Source organism: Equus quagga, chromosome 1 (assembly GCF_021613505.1).
Source record: "Equus quagga isolate Etosha38 chromosome 1, UCLA_HA_Equagga_1.0, whole genome shotgun sequence".
Lineage (NCBI taxonomy): Eukaryota > Metazoa > Chordata > Mammalia > Perissodactyla > Equidae > Equus > Equus quagga.
This window is the reverse complement of record NC_060267.1, coordinates 83,098,273-83,110,635: the sequence shown is the minus strand read 5'-3', so window position 1 is coordinate 83,110,635 and position 12,363 is coordinate 83,098,273. Positions and strand designations below refer to the sequence as shown.

The following is a 12,363-nucleotide window of genomic DNA, read 5'->3' as shown; positions in this document are numbered from 1 at the left end:
TGGCCTGGATCACAGAGTGATTCCCCTGGAGTGAGGATGCCCACGTTGCCTGTGGAGGAAAACATCTAGTCTCACCTCTTGGAAGCCCAGGCACCGACTTACAGAAACTCTGGACACACTGCTCACTAAATCCCCTGCCTGCTCCACCATCCCTTGACTCTGAAATCCCTTGGAGCAGGTTTTCACCACCCTCATAGACGACCATCATCAAAACTGTGGATGTCACGTGCCTAGGGCAACTGGACAAGACCACCTCAAGCAGGCTGGACAGGGCTCTTGGCAGAATGCCAGGCCATGGCACCCCTGCCCCACACCTGCACGCGCCCAGCACCATCAGGTCCACAGAGGGCTGTGTCAGCCAAGAGCCTGGCTGCACCATCAGAGACCCCCTCAGCCAGTCTAGGGGGCGTCTCAGCGCCAGACTCACCCGTCTTCCCACAGGTCAGAACAAAGGCTGCTCTGGGGAGTCCCTGCCCGCTATCATCACCCTGTCTTCCCTTCACTCTCCTGGGCAATGATGAAAGTGACCTCTACACGCTGACCTGGGGTGGAAGGGGAGGTGCTGTGCAAGGCCAGTTAGCCTACCCATGACCTCCTCCACCCGCCCCACCCTACCTAGCATCATAAGTCAATTGATCCAAATCCAGCCGTGGCTCATTAGCTCTAAGAGAAAAAGTGTGGGAGTCCAGAACCTGGGGGAGCCCATGGAGAAAGACACTTATAATCACTCATCAACTGCAAATGCAGGGGGCAGTCACAGAGCTGGCCCTGCCCTCACATCCTGGGGACCCTATCCACTGAGACCAGGAGGAAGGGCTGCCTCCAGTGCCACCCCCCAACACCTCAGGACTTCAGCACCCACAATGGCCTCCTGCAGAGCCCTGGGTGGCCTTGGGACACTGCCCCAGCCCCCACTGGTGGCTGCCACGTTCTCTCATGTGGGAGAGAGTAAAACACTCTGCAAAGACCTAGGTGCAAATCCCGTGTCGGCCACTCATCTGCTATCTGACTCAGGGCAAGCAGCTTTTACCTGTCGGAGCCTCAGTTTCCTCATGCATAAAATAGGGAGAGGGCAGTACTGTGCAGTGGTTAAGAGCACAGACTCGGGAGTCAGGCTACTTGGGTTCGAATCTTTGGTCTGCCATTCCAGCTGCGCAGCTCACATTTCCTGGTTGTAAACCAGAGAAAACAACAGTGTGTAGCACACGGCTGTTGTGAAGATGAAGTGAGTTTCCCTCGGGGAAGTGCTGAGAGCAGGCCTGGCCCACAGGATGTACACATCCTGTTAGCTGCTACACCAGACAGGCTTTGGGTACCCACAGAGACCTAGATTCTAAATCCATCGTGACGGTAATCCCTAAGTGACCCTACCCCTATGAGGAGGCTGATTTCGTCAGCTGTAAAACGGGGCAGGATAAAACGGGGGCAGCCAAGAGGATTAAAGATGACATCTATACAACACACAACGCCTGGCATGCAGGAGACGCTTCATAAATGGCAGGGAGTTTACTGATGTGACTACTGACAGAGCACGTCATCTGTAAAACAGAGCGTACAGAGACCATGCAGAATAGTGGCTGATGGCGGGCGTTTATACAGTGAGGCCAGACTGTCTGGGTTTGAATCCCAGCTCAGCCCGTTAGGAGCTGTATGACTTGGGCAGGTTGCTCCGTCTCTCTGTGCCTCGTTTTTATACCCTGTAAAACGAGGAGGGTAAGAGCACCTGTCCTTCACAGGGCTGTCAGAAGGACAAAAGGAGAAAATGAATGAGAGGGTGTCAGGCGCGGAGCCCGGTCCATCACGAGTGGCCATGCAAGGGCAGGGGGTGGTGGTGTTATCACCGCACAAGAGAAGCCAGTCATGAAGAGTGCAAAGACAAAGACATCCCTGCCACCAAGGCTCCCTCCTTCCACAGCTTCAGGGGCCTCATGACCAGAAGGCAGTGCCGCAAAGGCCGGGAAAGACTTGACACACCACCCTGCGCTAGCTGCTTCCCTTCCAGGAATCCCAGAACCCTGGGCCCCAAGATACTAGCTTTAGTTCCTGCTTTATTGAGACGGGGAAACTGAGGCTCAGAGAGAAGCAGTCGGTGGAGCTGGACCCTGGACCAGTTCTGGGTGACTGACGCAGGCACAGCTCCTGTAGACCTCCTACACAACACGCGGTGAGGGATGGGGCTTGGAGTAAGGCAGCCACAGGTTCAAATTCCAGCTCCATGCCCCACAGGCCCAGACTCCCCCGCCCCTCCCACCCCCATCCTCCTCCCACAACTGAGTTGGGCCTGCAGCCCGCCCCACGCCCCACCTGGCCTGGCCTCCCTCGGTGGCCTCCGCATAGACAGCTCTCACCCCTGAGCGGAGACCCTCCAGGCTGTGCTGAAAGAGCTCCACTCCCAGGTGGGGGCCAGGGGCACCTGGTTCAGCCGTGAAATGGTGGCTAGTCCCATCCTCTGGTCTTTGACTCCATGGACCTGGGCTTGAATCACATTACTGCCACTCACTCCATCCTGGTAAGTGACTACACCTCTCTGAACCTCAGTTTCCCCACCTGTAACTGGGGAGGCGGCAAGAAGAGCGGGCGCTGGTGGCACAGGTGGGCGAACACTGGACCTGGAGTTAGGAGACAAGCTCCAACTCCAGATGCCCCTTCACCTCTCTGAGCCTCACCTACCTCACCTGTAAAAGGCAGATCACAGTCATAAACGCCCTGACTGCTCCAAGCACCCTTGGGTCAGACCCAGGGTGCCGGTATGAAAGAGCTTTTCACAGTGGGGAGCCCTGCACAAGCACAAGACGGGGCTGCTGGCACTCCTCGAGGGGGAAGATTTCTTTCAAAAGGCATCACAACTGTAAAAAGAAAGGGCACAGCCTGCTGGTGGGGGATTTTAGGCATCAAGCAGGCAAAGGATGGCCTCAGCATGGGGTCCCCCAATGGGTGACTGAGCCAGTGACACTCCCCTCTTGAAGTTTCAGTTTCTACAACTGTGAAATGGGAAACGAGAAACCCTCTTACCATGAGGAAGCAATAAGATTATGGCAGGGGCAATGCCTAGGCAAGTCACTGGCACACAGTTCTTGCCCCTCTGCAAAAGAAACAAACTCTGGGCAGTGGTTCTCAAACTTTGGGGAAACACGACCACTCCATCAGAGTTTAATTCGCAAGTTCTGGGGTGGGGCCCAAGAATCTGCATTTTATCAGGCGTCTCAAGCAACCCTTCTTTGTACAGATCCTTCCTGGGGTGGGCTGGTCAGTTCTGCTTGGGGGCCAGGTCCTTGGCTTCTAAGACAAGAGCAGGGTTTTAGGCAAAGTCACTTTTGGGACCAAGTTTCCTGATGGAATCTGGGGAAGCTAGAAATGGGGAAAGCGGGCAGGAAGGGGAATAGAAGCAGAGGGGGTGGGGCTGTGAACAAGCTATTAATCCAGCGCCTCCCCGCCACAAACAAATGTGATTGTTGACGCTCACACATCCTTCCCGTGCTAACAGTCTGCAGCTGCAATACAATGCTTTGATTACGAATGTCAAAAAGACAGAGCATGAAATTAACTTCCCCTTAGTCAGTGGGCACAGGGAGACACCACACTAATTCACTGCCCTTGGTATGAAAACTCCCCACGACAACGTCACATCAAATTAGGGCCTGCGCTACCAGGGTGGCATCTCTATCTCTGCCCAGCAGGCTCTTTCACAATCAGGCCCGGCCTGCAAACAAGGGCCCTGAGGGTGTGAGAAAGGTCAGGGTAACAGACAAGTGCCTGTCCCGGGGTTAACTGGGCGGAGTTAACTGGGCGGGGGCCAGAGCCAGCTGGAGAAGGGCCCCTCAGCAACCCCATGGGGGCTGCCCACCAGAAAACGGAGGTGTGACTAGGAGTAACTCACCCCGCAGAGCATGTGATGCAGGAAATGTGCAAACCCACCTTCTATCTGGGCCAATTCCTGCCCCACTAGCCCCACTTGAGAGATGGGAAAACTGAGACTCAGTGGCTTTTCCCAGGTTGATCACACTGAGTCAGCAGCAGAGCCAGGCCCGAGAGCCGAGTTCCTGTGACTCCTGCACAGTGTGGCTCCAGCTTGGCCTGTGGCAGTCAGGGTACAGTGGCAGCAGGTGGGGCAGCGGGAGGGAGGGGCGGCAAAGCCCTGCTCAGGCTGCCTTTGGGGGAACTTCTAAGGAGTTCTTGGAGCTGCCCTGGGGGCCCTCCCCTCCTAGAAAACCAAAGTGCATTCAGTTACTCACTGGGCAAACCCTGAGCTCCTACTCAAGGCACAAAGTGCTCTGTTAGAGCCTCCAACCAGCCTGCCCCAGCACATTGCCATCAGCCGAGGTCTTCCAGGAGACAATCCCAGGGGTCAGGCATATGCAGGCTTCCTGAGCAGCTGCAAGTGGGGGTGTCAGGAAGGTCCTATTCTTGGCATGCCCCAGGATCAGGCTTGACCTCCAGCCTTGGGGTTACTTCTTACCCTTCCCAAGGAATGCCCAGGGTATTCCCAGGCAGGCTGCCAGGGATTCTGGCAGGTGGGATCCTGTCTCCTACTCCTTCCCCCAACCTGCCTTGCTCAGAGGGGACCTCTGGTGCACAACCGGTGGCTTCCACAAGGACCTGCCTTCCAAATGCCAAGGAAGGTTCTTACATGTGCATGCCTGGGTGGCATGTGGTATGGTCCGTAGACAAGACTTGGTGGGAGCCAAAGCTGTGCCTCTTGGTACATGTGAGATGCTGCATGCCCAACACAAGTTCACACCCACACATGCCCACAGAGGACAGAGACTCCCTCCATCTCAGGAGGGGACAGTAATATAGGCCACCCTTCCTGGCACCCCTTGCTTCGAGGGGAAACTTCCACATCATTTCCATCACAACAATCTCCCCTGGGCTTTCAGCCTGTCCCTTGAGGTAGGGGGGCAGGCATGATCACAGGTGACTCCACACTGAGCACTGAGGGGGAGCACGAAGAGGAGCTGGCCCCTGCTGGAGATTCGGCCCTTCTGGAAGCTGCTTCAGGCTCTCAGGCTCTTGGGGGGTAGGGGGAACGGGGGCCTGAGGCAGCAGCCGAAAGACTCCTGGAGGGGTAGGAAATGGGTCAGTTTCATGGTAGAGTGGCCAGTGACTGTCCCTTCAATAGCCCAGGCCTTGGGCATGTCACCTGGCTGCTGGAGGCCTCGGAGGGCTGGAGGTGGGGGACTAAGCCTCATCTTGGTCCTGCTATCCACAGCTACTGACACAACTCACCCCCCAGCTGGGAATGCGGCCCAGGCCACTCCTCACAGATGGATGGACTGACGGCCAGAAGACCAGGACACCAGAGGTTCTTCATGCAAGCGGTGCTTTCCCACTCTCCCATAGCCCATCGCCACAGGGGACTGGGTTGCAGCTCAGAGCAAGTGAGAAGCTGTGTGTGCCCTGCCACCCGGGAAGAAGTCACCAAGCCAGCCGGTGGAGCTGGATGTTTTCCTTCCTGCCTTTTCAGTCTCCCTATGATCTCCAGCTCTCTTCTGTGGCCTTCTGAAATAGCCATTAATTAGAGCCTGGTAATTAACTTTCTGGCTCAAGTAATATTTTGCAAAGGAATTCCATTAAAGAGTCAATTTGCATATTCTCAGACATGGGGCCTGGAAACAGTCAGGGTTACTTGGGAGAAGGCAATAGACCCCATGGCACCCCTCGGGCCTGGCACCCCAGGCCTGGGCTCCACTGGCACCTAAAGGCACGAGGGGATTAAGAGGGCTGCTGTCCTGAGGGCCCGGGTATATGCTGAGCCATGGGAGGGTCTCCCGAAGAAGGTGGGCAGTTTGTTCACAAAACTGGACAGCTCAGTGGCCACAAACCCAAACAGAAACTGTTCACAAGCACATAGATGTGCACATGTGAGATCTCAAACACAGAACATACTACACCCGAGGCACAAGAGGGTGTATGTAAACACACACACACACTGGTAGACACGTACATATAAGAAAACAGATACAATGATAATCATGGTTGCCAACACTTATTGAGCAGTTAGTAGGTTGAACCATATGTGCATATTTGACCTACAAAAATAGCCACTTCATATGGTCCAATCCAATATGAAGTACCAAGCACTGTTCCAAATGCTAGGCATATGATTATCATTTCAATGCACAGACATGGACAAGGACATTTACATATAACACACTCACACACCTTCATGAGGGCAGGTGCATACTTGCAAGACATATGAAAACGTGCACGTACAGGCACACACACGACCACAGACGCCTGTACGAAAAAAGGCTTCTCCAGCCTTTGAAACCCCAGCCTGGGGCTGATCACATTCTCACTAGCTAATTTCCACTGTTCCTAAAAATATTGCCCAGCTCAGATCTCTGGAAGATACATGAGGGAGCCGCAGATCTAAAAGGAGGGTGATAAAAATGAGAAAGCAAAAAATAAATTGGTTCTTCTCTATGTCCGGGTCGTGTTCTGTGGCTTTCCCGTCCCTCTCTGGAGATGAGGCTCAGAATCATGTGCTCGTGTGCAGGGCTCCGGTCAGCCCCTGCCCCAAAGGTGCCCACGGAGCTCCAAGTACATCACTGCAGGAGGTCAGGACCTGGTCACAGGCCTGACTTCTGTGATGGGCTCAACTCCATGCCTTTGACTGGATGCCTCAGTTTCCCTGAATCTAAGAGCGAATTTTCACTGTCTACTTACCCTGAAGGGCAGAAGACCTCTCCCAGTGCTGTGTAAATGCCAGGCCTCCTTATGATAATTATCGGATTAAGAATTAAATCTGATTCCCTTATGGAGAGGAGGGGAGAAGAGGGGAGAGGCGGGGAGGGGAGGGGAGAGCTGGATGAGCCTTGCTTGTAGGTAATTAATGAATCCCCTGCCATACCTCTTGGAAGGCAGAGACCCATTTAACAAGGATCCACCCACATGGGGCTTCTCAGAGCTGAGGGAGGCCAAACAAGGCAACCAAGAATCCTGCAAGGGGCTCGTGAGAATGTTCAGAAGGCCAAGGAGAAGAATAGACAAGACTCAAAAGAAGCAGCCCTACTGGCCATTCAATTCGGGAAAACAATATTCAATCACTAACAAGCAAAGAAATGCAAGTCACAACGAAATACCATTCTTCCGCCTATTCAAATAACAAAGATTGTTTTAGTGACAACACCCAATGTTTCTGAGGGTGAGGAAACAGGTGAGTACTCTCAAAAATCATTGGAGAGGGTAAATTATTACAGGCTTTCGGTCGGGGGAGGCACTTTACCAAAACCTCAAGCTGTTTATATTCTTTGACCTACTAATTCCATTTCTAAGACTTTATCCTACAGAAACAACCAGAGAAGTAGACAAAGATAAATATTCAAGGATTTAAATACCAGCACCATTTTTAATAAAGAAAAACTAGATAAATAACCTAAGCGCCTAAATGAAAACCAAGTATGACCCAAACACAACACGGAACTTTTAAATTGATTTTTTTTTTTTTGGTGAGTAAGATTCACCCTGAGCTAACATCCATTGCCAATCTTCCTTTTTTTTTTTCTTTTTTTGCTTGAGGAAGACTGTCCCTGAGCTAACACCTGTACCAATCTTCCTCCATTTTCTATGTGGGATGCCTCCACAGCATGGCTGATGAGTGGAGTAGGTCCTCATTCGGGATCTGAACCCGTGAACCCAGGCTGCCAAAGCAGAGCGTGTGAAACTTTAACCACTCAGGCACAGGGCCAGCCCCTTAAAACTGACTTTTAATACACATATAGGAGAGGGCTGCTTTCCCAGGTGTAGACAGGAACAAGGGTCACTCTGCCTGGCTATTTCTTGTGTTCAAGGTAATAAGGATCCTCTGCAAAGCCCTCTTTACCTTACAAGGAACACCAACATCTAGTTTCTCTTTAACCTCACAGTAACACCACATGATTGCTTGTTTTTATTCCCATATTGCTGACAAGAAAACTGAGGCTTACCAAGATGAAGCGAATTTTCCCTACCAATATTAATTACAACTTATTAAAAACCTACAACATGCCAGTCTAACCTCTTTCACATGCTATTACTCATTTAATAAAACTTTAGAAACATGTAAGAAATGTGCAAGACCTGGTGTTAGTTGCCAACGAAACAGCACTGAACAGGATGCTTTCTACTAAACACATGCTGAATATATTAATGTTTCCAACGACGTTATCATCAGGTCCATTTTGCAGATGTGCACACTGAGGCTCCAAAAGGTTCAGTGACTTGCCCCAGGAATGCCCGGCTTCAAATCCAAAGATCACATACTTCCCATTACTCCTGGAGACTGTCTCAACTGCACCATCATCTCGACGTCACTCAAGGGAAGGCAGAGAAGGACCAGGCCCTCACTGTCTACGGAGGGGGAGAGTGAGAGGGCAAGAAAAGCCAGGTCTGGATGCCCAGCCCCTCCGGCACCTACTGTCCACAACTAAGGCAGGAAAACAGATCCCATCTTCCATTTCCCCCGTTCTCATCAAGCTTCCTCTCCCTCTCCAGGGACTGCCTCACCCAAAGGGGCAAAAGTGCTTGCTGCCTACTCAGGGCCAGTGGAGGGGCCCTGAGAGCTCCCACCCCGACTTCCAAGTGTCCCGTTCCCCACTCTTACACTGCCTGGCATCCCACCATCAGTAACTTTCAGGTGTGAGAAGTCTAACTCTGCACATATCAGCTTTGCACACCTGCCCCTGGGCTGCCCCGTTTATGGAAGAGCTCTGCACTAGGCCAACTGGGAAGAATGGGAAGGAGGCTACCGCCCCCTCGGCATAACTACAGGGGTTGAGAACAGGTAGAGAGCCAGAGGAGGCATGCTCCCAGCACGTGTGCAGGGCCAGAGTCACCCAGAAACAGTCTCAGGGAGAAACAGGATGAGGAAAGGACAACATTGCCAGCTGACCCTCCTAGCCGCTCAGGAACATTAATAAATAAATGAATGACTTGGAAATTATCTTCCGGGAAGGCAGAACCGCCACATCCTCGATCGCTTTTCCCAACGTTAAACAGCCTTGTAAATGAAGCGGCAACATTTCCAGCCTACAAAACAAAAATGCTTTTGCCAGCACACCTTTCGCCTGGAAAGCCTAAGAGCAGCATTCATTTCTCTTATCTAGGAGAAATGACTACCTGTCCTTGGTGCTTATTTCCAAAACCTCCAAAGAAGAAATGAGAGACGCTCATTTCTCAGACAAGGGGCTCAGGGATTTTTGGAGACCAGCTGGGAACCTCCCCCAGGCCATTTCAGGGAAATAAGTACAGCGACTCAAACCCGTTCTGTGGTCCTGGAGACCCCCAGAGCCCAATTGTGCCCATCAAGCCCTGGCTGGCCTGACCCCAGCCTTCTCTCCCAACCAGCCAGGCTCAGCATCCCCACACCTGGGGCAGACTCCTTTCCCAGGCAGCAGAAAGATGCGAGCGCAGAACCAACTGGTTTCCAACCTCCAGATGAGAGAATTCCAGCGCAAAAAATAACCTCCCCAACACAGCAGTTTTCGGAGCACAGCAGCCAGCATGCAACAAAGCCGCCTCAGCAGCCATGAAGCAGACAGCTTCATCCCAAGTCCGGACCCAAGCGGCTGCCTCCCAGTGCCCTGTGCTGCTTATCTACATGGGGAGACCACGGGGACCAGGGCTCACATATGCCACCCTAGAAGCCCCCACCCCTATCCCCTCACTGAGGCTGGGGTCTCTGCACTTACCCCCTCCCCAGCCAGAGGCTGGGTCACCCAGTGGGGGTCCCATGGAGCCAGGATTCAACCCCCTCCTGGCTGCTAAGTCAAGCCAAAGGCAGCCCGTTCTGTCCGCCCAGCCTTGAACAGCACAACCACACCGCAGCGGAGCAGAGGGAGGCACCTCTCCACTCACCCAGGTTTGACCATAAGCTTTTGCGGGGGGCCCACAGTTGGTTTTACTCACTCCAAATAGGATGACTCTAGAGACTGCCCTGGAGAACCACCTGCCCGTCCACCCCAACAGTAGCCAACAAATCTATCTCTAAGCAAATCAAGAGATGCCAGCCCTCCAAGGCTCCAAGGTTGGGGAGAGGGATTTCAAACACAGTCTCTCTGCCTGTCTGGGCTCCCTTCTTGTGCCAGAGAAGCCACCAAGCCAGATTTTGTTTACAGAAAATTAATAAGACAATTCCACACCACTGCCAGTGACATTCTGCTCCAACCGCTACCGTTTACCACCGTTTCTATAAACGGGCTTATAATTTCACTCCCAACCTCCCACTCCGCACCCCTTCAGCATGTGGCAAGGCTGACCTGAGGCCAAGCCCGGCAGAACCTGCACGAAGTCATCTCAGCGATGCCCCGACCTCCGGCCAGGGTCGCCTGCCGAGCGTTTCCCAGCTTCTCCGTGCAGGCTCTCCGCTGGAGGGAGGTAAACATGGCATGCACGCTGTCTGCTCCGGGGAGGGCAGACACATTCAGAGGCTGGACTGCCTGCTGTCTCTCCTGCTCCCCCGGACAACCAACACATGCACACAAAACGGGGTACGTACACAAGGCCCCGCATGCGGGTGCAGAAGGTCCTGACCCCTGCCAACGAAAGCGCAGAGAAGGGCATGTTCCTGGGGGAGAAAGCCGGAGGCGGGGGCCGGGCGGAGGGAGAAGGCAGCAGACCGGGTGGCCTGCCGCCCAGACAATAACAAAGATGGGAAACGAGATTTTCAAAGACGCAGTGGCTGCACCCAGCACTGAGCTCTGGCCTGGCTGCATCTTCCTGCCAGGGCACGCCTGGTCCCCTGGGGCACCACGGCCATCAGAGAAAGGCTGAGGGTCCTGCCTCGGGCTGGGCTTGGCAGCTGGGGCAGGAAACCAGCTGCAGGCAGTGGTGGGGATGCATTGGAGAGCAGCTCCGGGCTCATGGAAATTAAAGGTCTAGTAATTCTACGGGCAGATGGGAGGGGGTACTCTCCAAGAAGATGCTAGGGGTCAGCTAAACAGTCACTCAACCTTGGGCAGGAGTTGGGCTATAACTTGTGCTGCTCTGGCTGCTGGAACCAAGGGGGAGGGGAGAGACATTTTCATTCTACCTGTGCCTGCCCTACAGTGAGAGCCAACTCACCAATCACACACAGGGGCACAGCCCTACGAAGGCAGATGCCAGGGGCCTGAGGTGCCCGGGCTGAATGCTGAAAAGGATCCTTGGTGCCCTCCCATTCTTTCACCTCCACAAGCTGAGCTGGGACACGTTCTAACTGGCGCTGGAATCCATCACTGTGCCTGTGCCCAAGTGGAAAGGTGCCGTGGCTGGCACAGCTTAAGGTAGGGGACCTGGGCCCGGAGAGACTGTGTCTGCCCAGTGCCCTAGCACGAGGACAGGATGGCTTGCCCTTGCGAGCTGAAGCCTGCTCTGTTGCCGGTGACTCCCGGCGGGCTCAGCCACCTCCTCCCTCTCCTCCTCTGCCCCGCAAGCCACCTCCCCCTGGAATTTCCACACCTGCTCCCGGCTTGCCCAGGAGAAGGAACCTGGAAACAGGAGACACTCCTGGGAGTGGAGAGGTGAGGGAGGGAAGCAGCGGCCCCAGCTGGAGAGGACCAGGCCCTTCTTCGCCCGCCTCGGCAATGCCCCTGAGCTCAGGGCCCGGGCACTGCCCGCTGGCTCGCCCCAGCCCCCAGCAGAGCACGCGCCCTACTTAGAGCAGATGTGCCCCCTAAGCGGCCCAGCCCCCTGCTCCTCCCCTCCAGATGTTCACCCTTTGCCTCACCACTGGGTCTCAGCAAAACCTAGCAGTAAATGCCTTTTGTATGGGACACCCAGGGGCTCCAGAGGCACGAGGATGGGTCCTGGGGGTGGAGGCGCCACTTCTGTCCCCAGCTCCGGGCACTACACCGCCCAGGGAACAATGCCCACCTCGGTAAGGCGAGGCACGACTTGCCGGCGGAGAGGGCACTTCCCGCCGGCCTCGCTCGGAGCCTCGGCAGCCCCTCCTCAGCCCGGAGCGGAGAGAGAAGGCGCCCCCGTCGGGCCCCCCAGTCCGAGGCGGCCCCACAAGTTGCCGGGGGGCGGCGTGGGGCGCCCTCCCGCTTTCGGCGCGCCCCAGCCCCGGCTCCCGCTTTGTCCCCGCGCCCTCGGGGCGCATCCCGGGGCGGCGGCGCGCGGAGGCCGGGCCGGCCGGCCGGGCGGCGGGCTCACCTCTCATTGTCCGCGGCGGCGGCGGCGCTCCGGAACCCCGGCAGGATGTGGCGGAAGCTGTGGTTGCGGTCCAGCTTGGGCTGGCTCTTGGTGCGCTTGATGGAGCCCTTGAGGCGGCGGCTGAGGAAGCCCTGCGCGCGGGGCGACAAGAGGGGGAAGGGGAGGCGGGGTTAGCGCGGCGCCGGGCCCGGGACCCGGCGGGACCCGCGCCCTGGCTCGGGCGGCCGCGCGGCCGAGGGCGGGCGCGGG

General features: G+C 55.2%; 1 protein-coding gene and 1 long non-coding RNA gene across 6 annotated transcripts in view; one reads left to right on the top strand and one right to left on the bottom strand.

Moving 5' to 3' along the window:
- The window catches only part of LOC124236346 (uncharacterized), a 33,064-nt gene extending 26,650 nt beyond the window's left edge, over positions 1–6,414 (top strand). The window contains exon 5 of the long non-coding RNA XR_006887704.1: positions 5,210–6,414. This is a non-coding gene — a long non-coding RNA (uncharacterized LOC124236346). The remainder of the gene's footprint in view (positions 1–5,209) is intronic.
- DAB2IP (DAB2 interacting protein) overlaps positions 1–12,363 on the bottom strand; it is a 194,479-nt gene that overhangs the window by 71,872 nt on the left and 110,244 nt on the right. For 4 of the 5 annotated variants that reach the window (XM_046655211.1, XM_046655201.1, XM_046655221.1 and 1 more), the window contains exon 3: positions 12,115–12,245. The exons of the other annotated variant lie outside the window; for it this stretch is intronic. In XM_046655211.1, the coding sequence (XP_046511167.1) occupies positions 12,115–12,245 (131 nt within the window). The remainder of the gene's footprint in view (positions 1–12,114; positions 12,246–12,363) is intronic. 5 annotated transcript variants of the gene reach the window in all.